Here is a 24985-nt window from a genome sequence, read left to right as displayed (position 1 = left end):
GCTCTTAATCCAGTGAACCACCTAGCTGTCCCCTAACAAATAGTATTTTTAAAGCTGGTGGGAAAAATCAGCACAACTGATCAATACATTGAAAAAGTCTGAAAATCAGTGCAATGTGTCACCCTTCATGAAGGAGTGGTTTGGGGCATCCTTGAGGTATCACTTTGTGTCATACTTGACCTATATAGTTTTGCTTGTCACTTTGGATTTTGCAGGGGGGGAGGTGTGGCTGTTTTGTCCAGTTATATTGTTAAAGTTGCTGTGTGCATTGTTTTCTTTGGTCTGCCTCAGTTCATGCAGGTCTTTCCGTGTGTCTCTGTATTCATCACACATATCATTTCTAATAGCACAGTAATATTCCATTATATTAATGTACTACAATTTACCAGTTCTCAGTTGATGGACATCTACTTTGTTTCTAATTTTTTGTTACCTATAAAGTCCTGTTATATGTATATTTTGGTGTATGTAGGGAGAGCCCGTTTTTCTTAACAGAAGTAGTACTTCTCTATTAACCAAAAAGAGTACCAAGAACCCCTCCAGATAGAGACCATTTACATGTTCATGTAATTTATTCAAAGCATTCATAGCTTGTACAACTTAGAAAACAAAAAACTATAGACCTGAAAAAACAATATGTTGGCTGAGGAGCAAAAGGGACACAGGCAAAGTTTCAGGAGTGTAAAGATGAACTAATTGGATAATATTGAACAAACATCTGGGAAATGCCATAACATTTATACTGCCTCTGTTGATTATCACGCCAACTTTACCTTAGGTCCCCACTCATGGTTTGTTCCCATACTGCAAAAGTATAAAATAGACACATCTAATGAGAATGTTGGAACAGTTGATGTTCATGTGGATAATTGTTCTCTATTTAAATTATAGCCTCCTGGGGTACCTTATTGAAGCAGTAAAAAAAAAAAAAAATCAAATAATTGCAAAATTGGCAGGCTATGATGCCAGTTAAAAGCCACAATTTTTGGCTTAAACATTTCACAGCTGTGAATGAATTACTAGAAAAGCATTTTATCAGTCTTTTCTCAGATATGACAGATCCAATATTTTTTAATAAAAGGCTTCATGTATTTACTACTGAAAGACAAATACACCAGTGACCCCACCAGTATTCAAATCTATTACATGTTGTGCACAGCTTCTATAACTTAGAGAAAAAAATAAACTGAACACTGAAAAGAAAACAATATACTAGTGGGTTATACAAATCATAAAAACAATCAATAATGACAATAAGATAAAATTTTTGAGAGGCAGCCAAAGTACTCCTTAGGGGCAAACTTATATCTCTAAAAACTTTCTTTAATAAAAGACAGAACAAATTAATGAATTGGCTGTGCAAGTTTAAAAAAAAAAAAAAGAAAATAGCCCAGGAAAGTGACAAATTAACCCTCATGACACAATAAAATTAAGGAAGAAATCAACAAAATTGAAGGCAAAAAACTCACTGTTGACTTAATAAATAAAACTGGAAATTGCTTTAAAAAAAACAAACAAAAAAGTATGAAATAGATAAACCATTAGAGTTGATTAGTTTTTTTTAAAAAAAAGAATGCCAAATTACTAGTGTCCAAAATGGAAAAAAAAAAAAAAAAGAAACACAGACAACAAAGCAGAAAGAAAAGAAATTATTAGGAATATTGTGCTCAGTTTATATGCCAATAAAACTGACAGCCTAAATAAAATAGATAAACATTTACAAAATATAAAATGCCCAGATTAAAAGAGCAAGAAATAGAAGACTTAACCCAATCTTGGAAAAATAAACCAAATGAGGCATAAATGAGCTTTCAAAGAAAAAGTTCTAGGACCACATAGATTTACAAGAGATTTCATTTAACTACTATATAAACTTGAAAAAAAATGAGAAAATAACAGGTCCTACCAAATTCCTTTTATGATACAAATATGGTCATAATGCTTAACCAAGGGAGAGTCAAAACAGAAGGATAACTATAGAGCAAAAAAATTTCCCTAATGAGTATTGACACAAACATGTTAAATAAAATATTAGCATGACTATGGCAACATTTCAGAAAGATTATGTAGTATAACTAGATTGGATTTATACCAAGAATAGAAGACTCATTCAGTAGTAGTAAAAATCCATAATTGGCCATATTAATAACAAAAGCAGCAGAATCATGTGATTATAGTAATAGATGCAGAAAAAGCTTTTGATGAGATGCAACAGCCATTCCTTTAAAAATACTAGAACTATAGGAATAAATGGATGTTTCCTAACTATGATAAGTGGTAATATATAATTGAAACCAAGAGTCAGCATTAGCTGTCATGGAGATAAACTAGAAGCTTTTATAATAAAATCATGACTTTAGTAAGTATGTCCATTCCCATAATTTCTATTGCTTATTATTTGCTATTTATAAGCCAAAAAATTTTGAAGAAATATACATAGGTGAAAGAAGTTATAAAATGATCACTTTTTGTAGATGAGATAATGATTTACTTAAAGGGCTCTAGAGAGTGAACTAAAAGCTAACTGAAACAATCAGTGTTGTAGAATACAAAATAAAAACCCATATAAATCACTAGTATTTCTATAATCATTAAGAAAATCCAGCAGTAAGATAATAGAGAGATTCCATTTACAGTAACCACAGAAAATATAAAATACTTGGGTTTCTACCTACCAAGACATGCACAGGAAATTATGAACACCACCACAAAACATTTTAACACAGATGGATCTTCACATGAGTAGGCTAAGCCAATATGATAAAAATGACAATACTAACCAAATAAATTTTATTCAGTATTGTGCTATTCAGTTATTAAAAGGTTACTTTATAGAATTAGAAAAAATAAGTATAGTCATTCAGGGATCATTTTTGGGCTTGTAACATAAAATTGAAATGTTTTCACATGAATAAAATTAGTATAGCTAGAATTAGAAGAGAAACAACCAATTGAGTTAAAAATTTTTATGACACATATCTCCAAAAAAGGTAGACTATCCAAGATAAATAGGAATTGATTTAAAAAAAAGATATATGAAGACATCAGGGGACAGCTAGATAGCATAGCATATAGAGAGCCAGTCCTGGAATTGGGAGGACTTGGATTAAAATCTGGCCTCAGATACTTCCTGGCAGTATGATCCTGGGCAAGTCACTTAACCCTAATTGCCTAGCCCTTCCCACTCTTCTGCCTTGTAACCAATACTTAGTATTGATTCTAATAACGTAAGGATTTTTTTTTTAAAATGTTTTTATGAACAAGAGTCATTCTTCAATGGATTGATAGTTAAAGGATGTTAACAAGTAGCTTTTAATGATCATATGAAAGAATGCTCTGAATCACCAATAAGAGACATAAAAGTTATAAAATCTCTAAGATTTCATCTCATACCATTCATATTGGTAACTATGACGAAAGACAAAAATGATAACTAATGGGTCTGTGAGAAGACAGGCATACTTACTAAGCACCTACTGTATACTGAGCTGTGCTATGTATTGGTCCTACCATTCTGGAAAACAAGTTGAATTCCTCTACAAAGCCCTTAATTTAAAAACAAACAAAGAAACTGTACCTTCTGTATTGCAGTTGATTTTAAATATCAGAAGGTGGGTAGGGCTAGGCAACTGAAGTTAATTGACTTGCCCAAGGTCACATAGCTTGGAAGTGTCTGAGGTGAGATTTGAACCTAACTCTAGGCTTGACTCTCTATCCACTACAAAGTCCTTAAATTAAGTGTGCTTATTAGTTCTATGATACCACCAAACTTGGTTCCCATTGTTCCCAAACCAATTCTGCTTTCTACTGTCTGGTCTTTTTACTGCCCTCTGAATATGCCATGCCCTGACTCTGTCATAGTTTTCCTTTCTGATTTTGTGCCTTTCTTATGGCTCTCTGCCTATTCAAATCCTGTTTTACATTCTTTTTTTTTTAATTTAAACATTTATTAATATTCATTTTTAACATGGTTACATGATTCATGCTCCTACTTTCCCCTTCACCTCCCGCGCTCCCCCCACTGATGGCTGATGCACATTTCCACTGGTTTTGTCATGTGTCCTTGATCAAGACCTATTTCCAAATTGTTGGTGGTTGCATTGGTGTGGTAGTTTCGAGTCCACATCCTCGATCATGTCTACCCCAACCCATGCGTTCAAGCAGTTGTTTTTCTTATATGTTTCCTCTCCTGCAGTCCTTCCTCTGAATGTGGGTAGCGTTCTTTACCATAAATCCCTCAAAATTGTCCTGGGTCATTGCATTGCTGCTGGTACAGAAGCCCATTACATTCTATTTTACCACAGTATATCAGTCTCTGTGTACAATGTTCTTCTGGTTCTGCTCCTTTCGCTCTGCATCAGTTCCTGGAGGTCTTTCCAGTTCACCTGGAATTCCTCTGGTTTATTATTCCTTTTAGCACAATAGTATTCCATCACCAGCATATACCACAGTTTGTTCAGCCATTCCCCAATTGAAGGACATACCCTCCTTTTCCAGTTTTTTGCCACCACAAAAAGCGCAGCTATAAATATTTTCGTACAAGTCTGTTTATCTATGATCTCTTTGGGGTACAAACCCAGCAATGGTATGGCTGTATCAAAGAGCAGGCATTCTTTTATAGCCCTTTGAGCATAGTTCCAAATTGCCATCCAGAATGGTTGGATCATTTCACAACTCCACCAGCAATGCATTAATGTCCCAATTTTGCCACATCCCCTCCAACATTCATTAGTCTCCCCTTCTTTCATTTTAGCCAATCTGCTAGGTGTGAGGTGATACCTCAGAGTTGTTTTGATTTGCATTTCTCTAATTATTAGAGATTTAGAACACTTTCTCATGTGCTTATTGATACTTTTGATTTCTTTGCCTGAAAATTGCCTATTCATGTCTCTTGCCCATTTATTAATTGGGGAATGGCTTGATTTTTTTATACAATTGATTTAACTCCTTGTATATTTGAGTACCTGTTTTACATTCTTGAAGGTCCAACTCAAGTTCTTCCATCTTCACGGGACTTTCTCCAAAGGCATATTTTACGTAGACCAATCATTTGGCATGTAATCTTTTAATTTATTAATGACAGCTTTGAATGAAAAGTTACAGAATGTCTTATGACCTTTTTTAGATTGCTATTTAGGTTTTTTCCTAACTTTGCATGTGTGTGTTTTATGTCCACAACAACATTGTAAGTTCCTGGGAGGTAAGCACCTTGTCTTAAATTTGTCATAGGATTTGACACTATAAGGAGGCTAAGGGGCTTTTTGATCCAACCTTTTCACTTTACAGGTGAAGAAATAGTTGCAAATAGGTGAAGTTATTTGCCTAAGGTCATACAAGTAAGTAGCAGAATGAGAATTCAAGTCCAAATCCTATGACTCTTAACTGCATTTTTCTTTCCATACAACAGTGTACTGCTTCCTCTTGTTTCCACCCCAATTCAAATGAGCACATTTTGGGAATTAAGATACTAGTCAGGCGGTTGAGTAGAGCAGTGGTACCATAATTTCTTTCTGCCTTCATTTGTCAGATTTTGAGCTCACTTAAGGTCATTTGACTTTGCCATTGTTCTCTTTAGGCCATGAATCCATGAGCTATTTATGCCAATGCTAAAAAATAATTAGATGTATGTATATTTATAATTTTTTCATACTTAGGAACTTTCTTACTAGTACTTGTTTTGTGACAAAATTTTATAAGCATTTGGAGATGAAAGACAAATTATTATCAATATCTGTAAAAAGTTCACTTGAGGTAATAGCTTCCCTGAGTCTGGCTAGTTTTTTTAGATAGAAAACTACTGGTGAAATGCATCATTTCAATATTCTTCATGACCCCGTTTTGGCTTATTGGATTTCTTTATTGGTAGTAATAATGACATCTAACTTAACTAGCATACTAAGCCCTTAAGGATGGAATTATTGATATAAACAAGCCATAGAGAAGTGGGGAAGCAAGAGCCCAGCTGTTATGGTAAGAATGAGGATATCAGCTCATAATGGTGTTTCACTTGATTGAGAAAGAAAATACTTAAATGATTTAATTTTGACTAACAAATTATAGTTAAATTCATGGAATTGAGGAACAGTGAATGCTTGCCAAAGTATAAGTATAATTACCATTTTGAAATGAGCTTTGCGAGTGGTTTATATCTGTAAATGTCAGTATCTCTTTATGAGAAATTTTCCTTTTGATTTTTGTTTCTCTTAATGTTCTCTTCACAGACCTTGAAACCGTGTGAGGGCGGTCAGCACAGCCGGCAATGACAAGTCTGAATAGTAGCCATGCCGAGAAAACTAATGATATGCCAAAACCATCAACCCCCAAAGTGCAGGTCCAAAGGTCACTTTCACGAGATACCATCACCATTCACTTCTCAGCATCTGGGAAGGAAGAGAAAGAGGAGGAGGAGGAGTTCAGGGAGCCTCCTGAAGAATTAGATGACCAAAGCATTGTAACTGCTCTTGAAGCCAAGGAAGACCTGTTCTTTGAACGTGGGCACCATGACTTTGCTGGCCCTGCTACCTCACCTGTCATGGCAGTTGTACAGTCTGTGTCCTCCCCTCCTCCTGTTTTGCCCGTTGCTGAGAATGCTGTAAAATCATTGGAATCCTCTCTGTCCCCAGCCTCTTCTCCATCAGGTCCCATAGTGAGCTCACCTAGTGTGTCATCGCTATCAGAGCAGAAAACCAGTTCCTCCTCTCCATTGTCCTCCCCTTCCAAGTCTCCTGTCCTGTCATCCAGTGCCTCTTCTTCCACCCTTTCTAGTGCAAAACCCTTCATGAGCCTTGTCAAGTCCCTCTCAACAGAGGTGGAGCCAAAAGAATCCCCACAGCCCCCCAGGCACCGGCACTTGATGAAAACTTTAGTCAAGTCTTTGTCTACAGATACTTCCAAGCAGGAGCTGGACACTCTATCCTATAAGCCACCTGACTCCAAACTGAATCTGCACCTCTTCAAGCAGTTTACTCAGCCACGAAATACCAACACAGGGGGAGATTCCAAGACGGCTCCTTCTTCCCCCTTGACTTCTCCCTCGGATACACGATCCTTTTTTAAAGTGCCCGAAATGGAAGCTAAAATCGAAGATACTAAACGGCGCCTTTCTGAAGTCATCTATGAGCCTTTTCAGCTCCTTAGCAAAATTATGGGGGAGGAAAGTAGTAGCCACAGGCCCAAAGCCTTATCTTCAAGTGCTTCAGAGCTCTCCAATCTTTCCAGCTTGAATGGCCACTTGGAAAGCAATAACAACTACAGCATCAAAGAAGAAGAATGCGACTGGGAGGGTGATTGTGAAGGCAGTGACTCTAATGTCAGTAAGAGTGAATACCCCAAGCAGCCCTCTGAAGAGTTGGTAAAGGAGGCAGAACTTCAGGGTTCTCAAGTCAGCAGCATCAAGGATGCAAGTGCAAAGACTGCCTCTTCAGTACTTGAAAAATGTTCTTTGTCTGCCTTAGTGAGCAAAGAAGATGAAGAGTTTTGTGAGCTGTACTCTGAGGACTTTGACCTGGAAGCTGAAGAAGAAAATAAAATTGATAAGCCCCTAGACATTTCTCTCAAGCCTGGGATGCTTGAGGAAAATAATACCATACTTGACAGTGAACATGAAATGAATTTGTACATGCAGCAGCCTAAACTACCAATGAAGACACTATACTTCCTTATTTTGTTAGTCTATGCGTACCTTATACTCCCTCTCCCCAATTATGTGAGTGGACTCTGCTTGGGATTTGGCCTTGGATTTATGATTGCAGTCTGTGTGATTTGGTTTTTTACACCACCAAGTGCTCATAAATATCACAGGCTACATTCAAGCCTAAAACACTGGAATACAGAATCTCTGGATATCAAAGAACCGGAAATTCTGAAGGTGAGAATTCTTAACTGATCTTTTTCTTAAGAAGCAAGTGGTTGTGATTCCAGCATCCTTGAGACAGGTGAGCATCATTTAAAGTGGTAGTGTTCCATTGAGCTCTGGAGATGGGAAGACAAATCTCTCCACCCTCACATTACCAGACGGTATATGTAATTTGTTTTTGTAAACTCTGCAATATACTATCTTCAATGTCAGCTTATGCACTTTATGGTTATTTCCTTAACTATTACCAGAAGGAGAATGTACAAAGAGAATCAGTATATAGGGAACTTGATCAAGAAAGGAAACAAAATTGTCACCCTAAACTTCAGGGCTTTAAAAGATACCCTTACAGCAGCTAGGTGGCCAGGCTTTGAGTCAGGAGGGCTGAAGTTCAAATCTGGTCTCAAACATTTCCTAGTTGTGTGACCCTGGGCAAGTCACTTAACCCTGTTTGCCTAAAAAAACAAAAAAACACTATTATCTTGTAAGAGTCACCCCATGAAGAAGGCAAATGACACAAGTTGGCCCAATTTTTTAGTGGAAACAGTAGTCTTGAGTGTCTAAATTGCCTTGCTTTACAGACATACATTGTCACTCACTTACCTGGGTCCCTTTGCTTAGTGGCTTGTAGCTCTTAGATTTGAAGATTTAAGGAAGTTTTATTAATGATCTTTCCACAGTTGTGTACAGCAGAATAAGCCTTTCCAGGAAGTCCAATAATCTGTGGGTTGATTTTTCCAATTAAACTTCCTAGATATGCAAAACTCATAAGGTGTGCAGTTTGCTATCGTGAAATACTCATATTCTTATACTACTCCCCTGTAAACCATAAGTTTGTATTGCTGTGAAGCAGTCTATAGGATTAAAGGTCAATGAACTGGAAGAGACTTTCGAGTTTATCAACTTTAATTTTCTCATTTAGAGAGGATGAAAATGAGACCAGAGAGATTTAGTGACTTGTTCTTTGCCATTCAGTCAGTATTTGAACTCGGCACTTTTGACTGCGTTCAGCACTCTTTGTTTATTCCCCAGTGCTGTCCAGTTCATGTCACAAAAATTCATGTTTCTGTGTGGGCACAGGTACTGAGAGAAATGCAAATTTTAGCTAAGACAATCAGTAATATTAAGTGCTTCCTTTGTGCCAGATATTGTGACAGATGCTGGAAATATGAAATGAAAAATGAAGCTGTTCCTGCCCTCAGGAAGCTTATGTTTTCTTAAAGGAGACAGTATCAAAATATGTGCATATACATATATGTGTGTGTCTGTGTAGTAATTTTGAGGAAAGTGCTTAGCAGCTGGAGGGAGATTGTGCTCAAAATGGCATTTATTTTTTAACCCTTACCTTCTGTCCTAGAATTAATACTCTGTGTATTGGGTTCCAAGACAGAAAAGCCATACGAGGCTCAGGTCTGCCCATCCCTAGGCCTGATTTTTCAATCCATTGAGCCACTCAGCTGCCCCTAAAGACTGATTTTAGAAGGAAATTGTGGATTCTTATGACTAACATGAGGAGGGAGAGCATCCTAGGCCAGTGCAAAGATACGGAGGTAGGAGGTGGAGCATTGTATGAGAGGAACAGCAGGGCAACTATTTTGGCTGAACTCTAGAGAAAATCAAGGTGGTATAATGTATACTTTAGCTGGAGAGGTGGTTTACCAGGTTATAAAGGACTTGAGATGCCAAACAGAAGAGTTTATATTTAAATCCTGAGGCAATTGGAAATTGGAAATTATATGAACTAATGCAGAGTGAAGTTTGCAGAACCAAAGAACAAATGTGACTACCACTTTATAAAGGAGAATTACAGAAGATTAGGAACTAATGTCCATTTAACTCTAGAAGACTGAATCAGCTTTCCATCTCTTGACAAGAGAGATGATGAACTCGAGATTAGAATGAAACTTACATTTTTCAGACATGGTCAATGTGTAGATTTCTTTTTATATGACTACTTATTTGTTACAAGGGACCATTTTTGATGTAGGAGGGGAGGCCTGGGGGAGAAAAGGTTTAGTTATAGAGATCAGAAATAAAAGAATGTCAATAAATCAGAAAAATGACACCAAAAACAGAAGAGACCAGAAGGAATTTCAGAAGGAGACACAAACAAAGCCATAATAGAGCTAAAAGTTTAAAAAAAATTTTTTTTTAATTCAAACAATATATAATGAAGATTCCTGGGCTCTCAAACATTCCTAGTCCCATATACTTGGTAATATTTTTCTGTTCTTCTTTGTATTGGAAGGAAAATATTTATGTTTTGTGTTTGTTACAATTAGCAAGCAAAATTTTATTGAAGAAAAAAAAAGAAAATCACTTTCACAGCAGTGTGGAGGGTAAATTGGAGAGGGAAGAGATCTAAGGCAAGGAGACCAATGAGGGGACTCTTAGAGTAGTCCAGGTGAGAAGATGATGTGAATCTGAGTTAGGGTGATAATTCTGGAATTGAGAAAGAAATGATTGAGAGATAACTTTAGAAGCAGAATTGATAAGACTTAGCTGTGAATTGAATATGGGGGAGAAGAAAAGGTAGTGCATGGAAGATGATTCTGAGATTATGAGCCTGAGTTTGAATAATGGGACGGACAGTGGTCACGGGACAGAAACAGAAATCTGGAAAAGGGGTAGGCTTGAAGGGAAAGAATAAATTCTGTTGCAGACATATTGAGTTTGATGCCTATGGGACATTCAGTTGGAATCATTCAGTGGGCTTTTTTTTGTTGGACTGGTGCCCAAGAGAGGAGCACTAGGTGTTTAGATCTCTGGATCATAGATTTCAAAGACCATTGAGTACAACCTACTCATTTTGCAGTTGAGAAGACCCAGACTCTGAGAGGCTAAGTGTCTTACTTGGGGGTCACACATCTAATAAGTGTCTGAGTCAGGATTCAAATTCAGGTTTTCCTCTTCCATTACTATGTACTGCCTCTGTGGGATCTGGGAATCATATGCAAAGAAATGGTGATTGTAATTGTGAGACCTAATAAAGATACTGAGAGAAAATGTAGAGAGAGAAGTGGGTTCATACACTCACAGGTAGATGGGGTGAGATATAAGATCATCCCTCAGAGGAGACTGAGAAGGGTCCTTTGACTTCATGTGGCTTACGTTGGGGAAATAGGACACTCACAATTAGCTGTGATACAAAGCATGTGCTTGAGAAGTGCCAAAAATGTGTTAGGGGAAACCTAATGAGAGGAAAGGTCATTCATTACTGGCAGAGAGGAGATCAAGGAGAGCCCATATTGGCCCTAGACGGATTCCCACTCTTGCAAGTGAGTAGGGCAAGACCGATAGTCAAACTTCCTCCATTATCTTCAATCACTATAATACCAGAGGTTTCAACGACCAGTAACTGACTCACTGTGACCATGAACAAGGCATTTAACACACTCTGAGCAACACTGTTTTTTTACCAAGATAAAAATAGAGTGGACTTGGCACCTGTCTAACTCATGAGGTGAAAATGAGTGTTTTAGTGCCCTGAGATTTTGGTGAACAATTTTGCTTTACTTTTCTACCATACTCCACAGATTCTTATTCTTTTTATGAAGCAACTGGGTGGCTCAGTGGATAGAGAGCCAGGCCTGGAAATGGGAGGTCCTTGGTTCAAATCTGGCCTTGGACACTTCCTAGCAATGTGACCTTGGACAAGTCACTTAACCCCCATTGCTTAACCCTTACTGCTCTTTTGCCTTGGAACCAATACTTATTGATTCTAAGATAGAAGGTAAGGGTTTAAAAAAAAAAAAAGGTACCTACCTCCAGAATATCTCTTCAAACCTTTTTCTCTGTTCACACAGCTTTAGGCCCTTATCTTTTCTTGCCTGGACTATTGCAGTAGTTTCCTAATTGTTCTTTCTGCCTCAGTGCTCTCCCTTTGCCTGTTTCATCCTTCATACAGTTGCCAGTGTGCTTATCTAATCTATACCATACTCAGGAGATTCCAATGATTCCTTGCTGTTTCAAATATGGACATCTTTGTTTAGCTTTAAAAATCTTTTTCTACCTATCTCCAGGCTACTTTTCCAACCTTATTATGTGTTACACCTCTTCTCCCCCATTCTATGGCCCAGCTACACAGGTCATCTTCCTGTTCCTCCCGTACCACCCTCCAATTTCCTTTTCCATGCCCTTCTCTTTGTCACCAATGCCTGAAATATTCCTAAACTCACTTCCTATTTGTGGAATATCTCCTGTTTCTTTCCTTGGGCCACCTTCTTCATGCTCCACCTTTTCCTGATTCTCCCCTTTTCCCTTTTATTTTATATTTCTTTATTTTCCTTATACTTATGCATGAACACGCTGTATTCTTCTCCACTCCCAAAAGAATGGAAGACCCTTGAGAACAGAGAACATGTCCTTCAATTGCTCTCGTATCCTTCATTCTAAGCACAGTGTCCCTCTCAGTTGGAGTATAACCTGGCATTTGTCAGTGGGATTAGAGAGGAGACAAATGCAAAAAGAGATGTGGGTAGAAGGGCAACACCAACAACTAATTTATGTGGGAGGTGAGGATGAGAGGGGAAAAGTAAAAAATGACTCCTTACATTTTGAGCCTGAATGAATTCGAGGAAGTCATGAGTCTAGATTTTGGTGGAAAAGGTAAGTCAGTTCTTGCCTAAAGGCAGGAAAACTCATGAATTAATTAGAAATCTCATTCAGTCTTATAGTCTAAGGCTTCTATATTTGTGGATGCTTAATTTAGGCCCACTTTTTTGGATGGGAGGGAAGCTATAGCTGATAATTACCTTTTTTAAAAATAATACCTATAAGACTTATGTTCTTGCTTTTCATTTCCAGACTTCCCCCTTTCCCATTTTCATTAGTGTATACTGTCCTAATTTCTAAGTTATGCTGATTCAGTTATGAAATATTTGGATTATCAGAGGCTTCCAAGATCCCATAGAACAGTGCATTAAATCCCCCCTACCCCCCAAAAAACCCAACCTTACCTTCTGTTTTAGTATCAAGTTTAAGACTTAAGAGTGGCAAAGGCTCTTCGGGTTAAGTGGGTTAAATGACTTGCCCAGGGTAACACAGCTAGAAAATGTCTGAGGCAATTTTTGAAGAACAATATATTTCCATAAAATACATAGTAACAACTCTATAAGCTTACCAGGCTCTCCTAGTTGCTAAAGATCCAGTCAAATACAGCTGAGTGTATCATAGATAAAATTGGGGGACCTGGAATGGGGGAAGGTTAAGAAGGAGCCTAGTGTCAAACCAAAAAGTCGTCTTCCTCAGCACTCTCACCTCCTTACATCAGTATAAATGTTTCTTCAGAGCCTCTTCACTCTAGGATTTCCCCCCTCCTCAGTTGTATTGTATTGGAAAAAGTCTGATGGGGAAAATAAGGTTATTTCTCAGATCCATTAGCTTTTTTTTTTTTTTTTTAAAGAAGTTGGTGCAACTTCTGAGGAAAGTGACAAGCCTAGGCACTATGTTATTATGTGAAATGGAACAAAAGTGACTCATTCTGCCGAGTTGTTGCTAAGTGTTTTTGATAAAGTCATAATTACCACCTTGCTTCTACCTGAATTTTATGCCAATCTCAACAAGTCAGTCCTAATTTTAGCAGAGTAAAAGAGAAATTATTCATAGCAGAACCATATTATTTGTGCTATTCTGAATGACTCTATTTCAGTATCATAGAACTTTAAATCTAGAAGAGATTTCAGAGATCACTTAGTCTAACTTTCTCATTTTACAGATCAAAAAACCAAGGCTTAGAAATGACTTGTCTCTGGTGACATAGCTAATTAATAGCTGAGCCACAACTCATACCCTATCCTACTGACTCTCAGCTCGGGGTTCTTTTCACTGCTGTCTCTGAATGTCTGAATGAGTGATTGAATTTGCTAGCTGCATATTATGTGTAAAACATTGACAGTATAAATTTAAAAATTGTAGGCAATCCTGCTCTTAAGGAGCTCACATTCTAATGGAGGAGATAATTCGTATTAGAGGTCTAAGACTAACTCCAGTTCTTATTTTCATTGATAATCCCCCATGCCAGGAACTCTCTTCTCTTCTTATCTCTACCTCCTAGCTTCCCTGGCTTCCCTGGCTTCCTTCAAATCCCATCTGAAATCCCATTTTTTTCAAGAAGTCTTTCCTGCAGGGACAGCTAGGTAACACAGTGGATAGAGCATCAGGCCTAGAGTTGGGAGGATCTAGGTTCAAATCTGGTCTCAGACACTTCCTATCTCTATGACCTGGGGCACTTCACTTAACCCCTACCTCCCATTGCCTAGCCCTTGCTTTCCCTTCTGACTGAGTTATTACTAAGATAGAAAATAAGGGTTAAAAAAAAAGACTTTCCTGCTCCTAGTTAATGCTGGTGCCTTCCCTCTGAAATGATCTCCAATTTATCTTGTTTGTACATACTTATTTACATGTTGTCTCCCCAATTTGCCTGGAGCTCCTTGAGGACAGGGACTGTTTTTTGCTCTGTAGATGGAAGGCAGTTGGCATTTGGTAGGAATAACTGGCTCTTCTCCTCAGGGGTTGCTTTTCTAGATAATGGCTTCAAAGGACTGGACCAGCAGCAGGGCCAGTTGTCTGAAGCGACTCTTTCTGGGGCCCTTGGGCTTACCTGCCCATTGGTGGCAGTCGGCCAGCAGGAGCAAACATGAATCTTAGAAAAAATTTTATTTTGATCAGCTCAGTTTGTAATGTCAAGGTAATTTAACAGTTGTCCCTCAATAATTTGCCTGCATTTAAAGACTTCCATGTGATTTAATGTGATTTACCTTATATATCTGGATATTTAGACAATATACTGTATACTCTCTTTTGAATAGCTTTGTACCATTCTCTTATGTAAGGACCTAGAGCTAACCTATTTCAAACTTAGGGTGCTTGAGTTACTAGTCTCCCTACAAAATCTAGCTCAGGTGTCTTGAAGGGTGGCCTGGGTTTCTGAAGAAAATCCAGAGCCTGTGGATCATGAGCTCTGGTAGGTCTTACCAAACTGTAAAAATTTTGAGTTCACACTTGGCAATGAAATGTATCTGCTATCCAAGGACTAACAACTTTGCATGAAGAAGCTCAAAAGGCTACCAAAAATTTTTTTCCCAATGGAAATTCAAGCAATTAGAAAGACCTATCTGCTTTAATGGAAGGAATATCCATATAGATATTTGAGAATAAAATGTGTTGGTTAATGTTAGGGAGAGGGGGGAAATTTGGACATATGATTTTATATGTATAAGGGATGCTCAACATGGAACCATTTCCACCAATGAGTTTGTCAACTCTTTTCCAATTTACTGAGTGGCCTGGAACATTGGTAGGTTAGATGTACTTGCCAGTGATCACAGTTTGTATATGTCAGAAGTAGGATTTCAGCCTACATCTTTTTAACTCGAAGGCCAGCTATCTTCTTAAGAGATACTTACAGGGGGGTAGCTGGGTAGCTCAGTGGAGTAAGAGTCAGGCCTAGAGACAGGAGGTCCTAGGTTCAAATCCGGACTCAGCCACTTCCCAGCTGTGTGACCCTGGGCAAGTCACTTGACCCCCATTGCCCACCCTTACCAACCTTCCACCTATGAGACAATACACCGAAGTACAAGGGTTTAAAAAAAAAAAAAAAAGAGATACTTACAGGGACATCTAGGTGGTTCAGTGAATTGAGTACCTATTCAGGCCTAGAGTTGGGAGGACCTGAGTTCAAATTTGGCCCCAGACACTTCCTAGCTATGTTTCCCAGGGTAAGTCACTTAACCCTGTTTGCCTAGCCCTTGCCTTTCTGTCTTAGAGTTGTTATTAGGACAAAAAATAATGGTCATTTTTTTTTAAAGGAAGAAAAGATATTTAGAACTGAAGGGGAATCATCGGTCATCTAGTGTGTAACCTCACTTTATAGAAGAAACTGAGATTCCCTAGCAGCTAAGTGGTTTGCCTGAGGTCACATAGGTAGTTAGCATCAAAGCCAGGATTCAAACTTAGACCTACTGATTCTAAGCATAATAGTCTTTTCAGTAGAGCAAATCCCATGATGCCTATCAAGAAAGCAGATTTTTAAAAAGTGTTTAATTGAAAAATACTATACGATGCCAGTTCTGTTATCTCTCTAGCCCCAGTATTCTTTCCCTTACAGCACATAGGTATCTTTAGCTAATTTCTACTTCTCTTTGGATCCATTATGGCACAGTGCACAGTCAGCCATTAATTCATCTAAACCAGGGGTCAGCAACCTTTCTGGCTGTGAGAGCCATAAACGCCACATTTTTTAAAATGTAATTTCGTGAGAGCCGTACAGTGCTCACAGTGCGCTCCTGTAACAGTGCCTGGAAAAAAATTGACTTTATGGCTCCTGCAGAAAGAGCCATACGTTGCCGACCCCTGATCTAAACCCTTCTTTAGACTGTTTATGTTTTTGGTCTGAGGCTTTAGCCTTCTTAGAATAATGAATTCCCAAAGTTTACTACCCTCATTGTGTAAAGATAGTTGTTTTAGACAAATAGCATTGTTTTTTTCTTTATTTTAATATGTTAATGCTTAGCAGGTCTGTGGTCACTTATGCTATGTCCTTCATTCATTTGTGAACATTTGTCCTCTCAATTTCTTTCTAGACCGAAGAGCCCGAAATGTTTTTATTTATTTATTTATTTTTTGGCGTCTCGTTGGTCATTTTAGAGCAGTGGTTCCCAAACTTTTTTGGCCTACTGCCCCCTTTCCAGAAAAAATGTTACTTAGCCCCCTGGAAATTAATTTTTTTAAATTTTAATAGCAATTAATAGGAAAGATAAATGCACCTGTGACCATCATCGCTTCCCTGGATCGATGCAGCACCCACCAGGGGATGGTAGTGCCCACTTTGGGAATCACTGTTTTAGAGTAATACTTGAATGTAGAGTAAGGATTCTTAACCTTTTTCATTTTAGAAAATTCTTTTGGCAATCTGAAGCCAAAAGCATAAAAATATGAAGGAAATAATTATGTTGAAATATAATTATCAAAAGCAAAATCCACTATCTCCCCCTAAAATCTTTCCATGGGCCCCTAGATTAAAAACGCCTGATTTAGCCAATCAGATAATTGCTAGTCTATAAGTTTTGCATTAACCACTTATTTTCCTAAAAGAGATATATACTTATTCCCTTATTATATATGTTCTTCATAACTCAGATACAAGTTTTATATATGTTCTTCATAACTCACATACAAGTCTTAGCAGGTAAATACTATGCATTATTAGAGTAGTGATTTACTTTAATATCTCTAATAGAGATTATTATTTCTTTTGCCAGAGCAAATTAAAATATCTAATTATTAGGTTAATCAAATATATTTGTGCATTGCTTTTATTGTACTCTATATATAGACAAATCTCTTGAGAAGCAGGAATTTTAGACTTATTTTCTGTTCTCTGGATATATGAGTATTATACACACACAAATAGGAATATTAAACAAAATAACTGTCAATGAATTATATGCTCCTCAAATACAGGCTCTCAAATTTGGCTATTGCCAGGATATGGCTTGTGAGTTTTATACCATGGACGTTAGAAAGCTGCAGCATATTGCCGGGGATGAGTTATGCAACAGAAATGATGGATAAAAGACATTATTAAGGACATGTGTGACTAAAAAGGAAGGAGGTGCTGTGCATGGAGAGAGTGTGAAGGATAACAGATGGGCAGCCCAAATGCTCTTCTCTGTGTCCACAAAACATTAAGAGAACCAGAGGGATGTGTACAGCCTGTTGGATGCATCCTTTTTGGAGACTTTTATAGAAAGATATGGATGAGAATCACAGGATAAGAAAATGTGGAAGAACTGCAATTGACAGTAGTTGAGGCAGTACCTACATTGGTGAACACAAGCCCTTTGAAGTCTCTCTTATAAATGTATATTGTGGGGAGATTTTGGGGTGGAAGGGGAGCCTAATTAGCATCAGAAACCACAATGGGTTATATAGCCATATATAAGTAGTCTTAACTTGTTGAATCACTAAAGAAAAAAACCAAGTTCTCAATCCTGAATATGTTTTTAGGTAAAAGTAATGTGATTTTGTTTCCTTACTCATAGAAGAAGCCATTGCTATTAAAAGCTAAGTTATCACTTTATTATTCTTAAGTGACTTCTGCCCTTCCACTGGGAGAGGAAATCTTTTTAAAATCACATCAATATGTCAGTGAAGGGTCAGCTCTCAGCCTGGAAATGGAGCGATGATTATTTCATGTCTTACACCACCAGCATGACTTTTGACGAATTGTCGAACTTATTTGTATCTCCATTTTCTCATCTGTAAAAGGAAGACACTGGACTAGATGACCTCTAAGGTCTCTTCTAGCTGTAAGTCTTTGAATTTTATGATCTGAATAATTAAGCTTTTCATAAAAGGTTATAAAATGAGAGAACTCTGTCAGTAGTAGGGAGCAAGTTTCATCAGCCCTCTTCTGTGATTTTTTTTTTTTAGTTTTAGTGCATTTTTTAAACATTTTGAGTTTTTAAATCTTATAAAATTTTAAAATTGAATTTATTGCCAGTCCTTGATTTCCAACATGGTTATGCAGTTCCTAGTGCAAGATGTAGAAAACATATTTTGTTTTTATTGGATAGATCCCGATATAGCCAAATATTTTTAATAGCTTTTAAAAAGTGGTTGCTAGAAAGACTAAATAAGAGAGTAAGGCTTTATTGCATACAGACTGCCTGATAGTTTAGGTAGAAGATGCCTGGGTTGCTCAGAATGGACACTCCCTCAACAAACATGGATGTAGCTCTTTTCTAGCTTAGTAGATAGACACAGCAGTCATTAATCATGGCCTATTTAGTGAGAGATATCTCAGGACAGAGTCTGCCCTTCTAATAGGAACATATTCCTGTCACTGGGCCCAAACTTGGCAGTTTCTAACTGAGTAGGACTTTCAGAGTTTATGCTCTTTTGGTATAATGTTTGAGAAGAGACTAATATAATATGTCCATGTTACATGTTTTTTTAATATAATTTTTAATGTTATTAATATCTTTTGTTTTTATATCATGTCATTTCTGTATGGTCACTCTTCACCCAATGGGCACTATCCTTATTAAAAAGAAAAAATGTTAAGCAAAACTAACCAGGAGTTCCTGACAATACATAAAAAAACATTTCTAACAGCATATGCATCATTCTATACCATTGTCCCTCATCTCTTCCCTAAAAAAAGGATGCTATATTTAATTATCTATTCCCAGGGGTCAAGATTGGTCTAAGAATCACTGAGTTTGGCTTTGCTTTAATTTTTTCATACATTATTAGAATCATTGTGTATTAATGTTCTCCTGGTTCTGTTTTACTCTATTCAAGGCTTTCTATAGTTCTCTGAATTCCTCATTGTCACAGCCATTTCCCAAGTAATGGGTATCTACCAAAGGTTTTGTAGTTTTATAGTAATGGGCTTCTAACTACTTTAGTTTTTTGTAGTTTTTCTATCTTTGACCTCCTTGGGATACATGCCCAGTAGTGGAATTGCAGGGCCAAAGTTTGAGTAAAAGAGTTACTTTTAATATTCTCAACATTTTGGGAAGAACTGGGGGAAAGATGAGAAGGGAGGGAGAAGGAAAGGGAAAGAGGGGGGGGAGTGTCAGCATCTTCTGTTTTCTAAATAACTACAGAATACTTCGTGTTTTTCATGTGTTCATAATGTGCCCAAATGTTTAAACCTGAGGAGGGTAACTTTAGATGTGGAGGATGTTCAGAAGATTGTCACTGGTACACTTAATTTTAGGACAACTTAGTGGTAGATATCTAGACTTGCCCATTTGAGTCATCTTTGAGTGGATCTGTAGCCTTTCTCAAAGTTATTCATTTGCTCCAAGTAGTACTATAATCATTAATCAGAAACAGTTTTGAAGAACTCAAATATCCATCAAACTCTTCTCTAAATGTTGACCTTTTAAAATTGCACTGTCATGACAGGAAACTTATTTCACAACTTCATCTTGTAAAATCTTAAAGGTATTGGGTAATATTCTCAGTAGGAAAAAATGATAAGTAAATTCCTGAATTAGTACTCCACATTTACTTCTTCTTTCAAGGCTAGTCTTTTTTTTCTTTCTTTCAAACCTCATTGATGTCTTTTGCTTTTTATACCACAGCCGTCTCCCAATAAATCACCTCCACCAACTCATCTCAAGGCTGGACCTATTAAGAAAGATATTCTGGAAAATTCATTTAATAATCTCAAGCTTCTTCAACAAAAAAAAAAAGGGTTATTTTTTTAACAACTGAATTCTACTGTTGGTTCTGTAGATAGGTTCCTCAAGATAGGAAACATAATTACGAGGACTGAAAATTATTATCAGCCAGGCATGGTGGTACATATCTGTAATCCCTGCTACCAGAAAGTCAGAGGTTGGTGGATCTTGTGAGCTTAGGCATTCTGAACTGCAGTAGGCTTTGCCATTGAGTATCTGCATTGTTTGGCATTCATATGGTGAGCTGTTGGGATCAGAGGTCCACTACTAGGCTGAGCAGATCAAAGTTCCTGTGCCAGTCAGAGTGAGATTGGGTATGAGTAGCTCCTGAACTTCTAGCCTGAGTAATAGAGAAACTCAGTCTTCTTTTAAGAAAAAGAAAATGAATGTCATCGAAGCAAGGAGACGTGTATGAATGGTAGGAATTAGTAGGCTGCATCACATAACCAACAAGCAATTTCAAAGTAGAAAAAAAGAGTAAAAGATATTATCAGGAAAACATATGATAGGAAAAGAAGATGGACAGGCCAGGTGATGAAGGGGAAGGATTACCAGTGGACAGTTTTAAGTGCTCAACTAGTATCCTTGTGATAATAGGGGAAAAGGAGTAAGGCCTACAGCATGTTGGGTTGACCTCCTAGGTTGAACTTAGGTGAACAGGTGAGAAAGAGTCACACTGGATGGAAGGCTTGAGTGGATTACAATTGGAAGAAATATCCACCTCAGTACTGGAGATCACATATCCAATTGAGTATTTAAGAGTTCTGCTTTTGTGAAAACCACCAGTGCCTATTAACTTGTGAAAATATGTATGAATTTCCTCATATCTGTCACATTACACCAAGGAGCCAGTTTGATCTTTTCCTCAAGTGACATCTTTGATTGAGACATTGACACTAAAGCTCAGAAATGATTTTTCTGTTTTCCAGGATTCGTGATTTTGTCCCATTGGTGTCCCTCCATCCACCAAATCAGATTATATCCCCACTCTGTACTGGTAGATGATCCATAGCAATGACTGGCTGAAGAATCCATCATACTGCAGCCAACCTTTTCCCAAGCCCTTTCAAAGTTATCAAGGCTGGTCCTCCATCTGTTGTTGCAGGAGTTTTTCCAACTTGATGGTACTTACTAAAGCTCTTGCCTTGCCAGACCCATGTCATCTCATGTTTCAGTGAGGCATCAGGGTAGAACTTTTTTTGGAAGAAAAATTAACACAGTTGATTAATAGGGGTAAAAATCAACTCAGTTGATTAATAGGGTTTTTTTTTAATCTTTAGTACGAACATATTAGTAGATGAGATAATTATGTTACCATACACATTTGTCAAGCAAAGGATGGCCCATTGTGACCCAGTGATTTCCTTTTTGCTTAGAAAAAATGTACTACTTGGAAAAGAGGATGAGAGACGGAGGGAGGAATGAGCCAATATATCTTAGATCTCAAGCTGAGAATTTCAAATGTTTATATTCTTTATATTTTGACTTTACACAGAGAATTCAGTTCAACATATATTTATTAAGTATCTTTTATGTATCAAATGCTGTATTAGAAGCTGGGAATAGGAAGACAAAAATGAAACATATCTTGACCTCAAGAAGCTTATATGTTCTGCCAGTGGATGGGAAATTGTTGTGCTGGTAATTATTTTTTAAATTTAATCCAGAGCAATCATCATTTGACATAAAATAGCATAAATCTACCAAAACAAATTAATTATTTTTACCTCTAATTTTTTAGCTATTAATAGTGTGCAGGAGATTTAAGGAGTTCTTAAATTTTAGTGATTTTTAAGTTGCTGGAAACCAACTCCTTGAATGTGATTTTAGAGGCCTAGAATTCCAGGTATAATCTGTTAGTGAAAATTTTGGGGAAGCTTGAAATGAATAGGCAGGAAACATGATGCTTATAAAGTATTTTTGAGAATTGCCTTCCTAAACCTCTGAGCTAACCCACACACAGTGGTTGGGTCAGTGAGTCATTATAGCCACAAATGAAAGTCTCCTTACATTACTAATGCCACCTGATTTTTTTTTTATCCATCCAGCTCACTTGTTTCAATGGGACACTCCCATGGCAATGCCAGAGAAAAGAAAAATAGAGTCGACTATGATTTTGAAATCTTCATACCGATACTATTTTTGTATGTTGCTGTTTTTTATAATTGAAGATCCTACTACTGTCAGTGATTGCTATCTTAAGGTGTAGATAAAAAAAACAAAAACAAATATCTGCAGTGATTAGTATTTATCCTTAATGAGATTCCAATATTTATATTTTGAGTGTGTCTAACATAATAATACTTTATTATTAACCAGGAAGTACATAAAAACCCTCTTACTTTGTGTGTTCCAACTCTGATGGGCTGGCCATATTGTCTGAATGCCAAACATGTTTGACTAAAAGACTGTTTTACAGAGAACTCACACCAGGCAAGTACCCAACCACAGGTCAGAAGAAGACATACAAGGACACTCTCAAGATTTCTCTGAAGAACTTTGGTATTGATTAGGAGGCATGGGAGACCATCTAACATGGTGTGCCCACATCACAGAAAGGGCTGTGTGCTTTGTGAGCAAAGCAGAATTTTAGTAGTTTCAAAGGAAACATAAAGACACACAAGTTTAGAGACATCTCCATTCCAAATGTTCCTAGGGGCTATTTGTGCCTGACATGTGGCAGAGCCTTCACAGCTTGTATTGGTCTGATCTGGCACGGTTGAACAATTGTACATTGACTCTGATATAATGATGTCATTTTGGTTCTCTTCAAATATGAAAGGCAACAACTAACCAACAACCAGTTGCATGGCTTTGGACATGCTTAGTTTTGGGGCTTAGTTTCTCCTTCATAAAAATGAAGAAATGATCTCATTGGTCCTCTCAGTTCTGACATCCGATGCTGTCATAAGAATACTTGGCAAGTTGTGCTCTTCAGCAGTGGCTTCTATAATGCCATAGTTATGTAAGAGAAGGAAACAATTTTTCTCAACTTCATCCAGAGGCTACACAGTTAGTAGGGTAAGTAGTTAGCATTTGAAAGAATGTAGCTGGACTGATAGCTAACCTGGAGACCAGAGTTGAAATGTGGCCTCAGGGGGCAGCTGGGTAGCTCAGTGGATTAAGAGTCAGGCCTGGAGATGGGAGGTCCTGGGTTCAAATCTGGCCTCAGACACTTCCCAGCTGTGTGACCCTGGGCAAGTCACTCAACCCCCATTGCCCACCCTTACCACTCTTCCACCTAGGAGCCAATACACAGAAATTAAGGGTTTAAAAGAAAGAAAGAAATATGGCCTCAGAAACTTCCTAGCTGTGTGACCATGGGCAAGTCACTTAACCCTATTTGCCTTGCTCTTGGCCTTCTGTCTTACATTTGTTACTAGGACTGAAAGTAGTGGTGGAAGGAAGGAAAGGAAGGAAGGAAGAAAATTGCATTTTTAAATACTCTTACCTTCCATCTTAGAAGCAATACTGCATATTGGTTCCAAGGCAGAAGAGCTGTAATGGCTAAGCAATGGGGTTAACTGACTTGCCCAGGGTCACACAGCTGGGAAGTGTCTGAGGCCAGATTTCAACCCAGGACCTCCAGTCTCTAGGCCTGGATTTCAATCCACTGAGCTACCCCGCTGCCCCAGAAAATTACATTTAAAACTCTCTGAACTAACCTACCCTCAATAGTTGATCCAGTGAGTCACTTTAGCTACAAATGAAAATCTCTTTATATTACTAATGCAACCTGATGTTTTCTATCCATCCATCTCAATTGTTTCACTAAGACCGCTCCCAGTGCCAGAGAAAAGAAAAACAGAGTTGACTATAATTATGAAAGAAAGAGAATGAGAGAAAGAAGGAACCTAACCTGTGTTTGAATTTGATCTTCCCAACCAGAAAACTGCATAGATTAAGGGGACCCTACTGGATATGTTTTTGGGACATCCAGTTTGACATGTGCAATAGGTAATTGGTCATGCTGGATCATAGCTCAGATAAAAAGATCAAGGCTGGAAATTTAGACTTAACATGCATATGTCTCCTGATTATTAAACCCGTGGAAAGCCACTGAAATTATTACCCACAAAGATAGAAGAGAAGGGAACCTAAGGCAGGAGCTTGGGCAACACTCCCTGGGATACAATATAGATGATATTCAGTAAAAAAGCCTGAGAAGGAGGAGTCAGACTATTAAGACGAGTATCATAAAAATAGTAGAGACTATCCAGGTCCTCTATGTCAAATACAGCAGATAGATAAAGAAAATGGAGGACTGAGAAAATCAGTTTGATAATATAACAGCTAGTCTTTACATAGTGCTTTAAGGCTTACAAAGCTTTTTACATGTATTGTCTCATTGAACCCCACAACTACCCTATGAGGCAGGTGCTATTTTTATATGCATTTTAAAGATGAGGAAACAGGAAAAAAGATGTTAAGTGACTCACTCAGGGTTACATGGCTAATATCTAAGGTAGGACTTGAACGCAGATTTTTATGACTCCAGGTCTAACACCTCTACTCCCACTGTGCCTTCTAACTGTTCATCACAATCTATAGGGGGCAGGTAAGGTGGCTCAGTGGACTGAGAGCCAGGCCTAGAAACAGGAGGTCCTGGATTCAAATGTGGCCTAATATAATTCCTAGTTGTGTGACCTTGGGCAAGTCACTTGACCCCCATTACCTAACTCTTACTGCTGTTCTGCTTTGGAACCTATACACAGTATTAATTCTAAGGTAGAAGGTAAGAGTTTTTTAAAAACAAACCAAAAAACCTCAGTAATATCTACAAACATGTATGTCAAGGTATTCAGTCTGCTAAAAATATGGTTAATCAATATAGCCCAAAATGACAATGCTTTGGCACTTGGCAGAGTGCAGAATCGTGTGTGTGTGTGTGTGTGTGTGTGTGTGTGTGTGAGAGAGAGAGAGAGAGAGAGAG

At 37.7% G+C, this 24985-nt stretch overlaps 1 protein-coding gene across 1 annotated transcript in view; it reads left to right on the top strand.

Annotated features, from left to right (window-relative positions):
* The window catches only part of TEX2 (testis expressed 2), a 149057-nt gene that overhangs the window by 37028 nt on the left and 87044 nt on the right, over positions 1 to 24985 (top strand). Inside the window, exon 3 of the mRNA XM_044673531.1 lies at positions 6222 to 7867. Within this exon, the coding sequence (XP_044529466.1) occupies positions 6260 to 7867 (1608 nt within the window). The 5' untranslated portion in view covers positions 6222 to 6259. The remainder of the gene's footprint in view (positions 1 to 6221; positions 7868 to 24985) is intronic.

This window comes from Gracilinanus agilis, chromosome 4, assembly GCF_016433145.1.
Source record: "Gracilinanus agilis isolate LMUSP501 chromosome 4, AgileGrace, whole genome shotgun sequence".
Classification (NCBI taxonomy): Eukaryota; Metazoa; Chordata; class Mammalia; order Didelphimorphia; family Didelphidae; genus Gracilinanus; species Gracilinanus agilis.
Note: the sequence above shows the minus strand (reverse complement) of the source record. Positions and strands in the feature narration are given on the sequence as shown.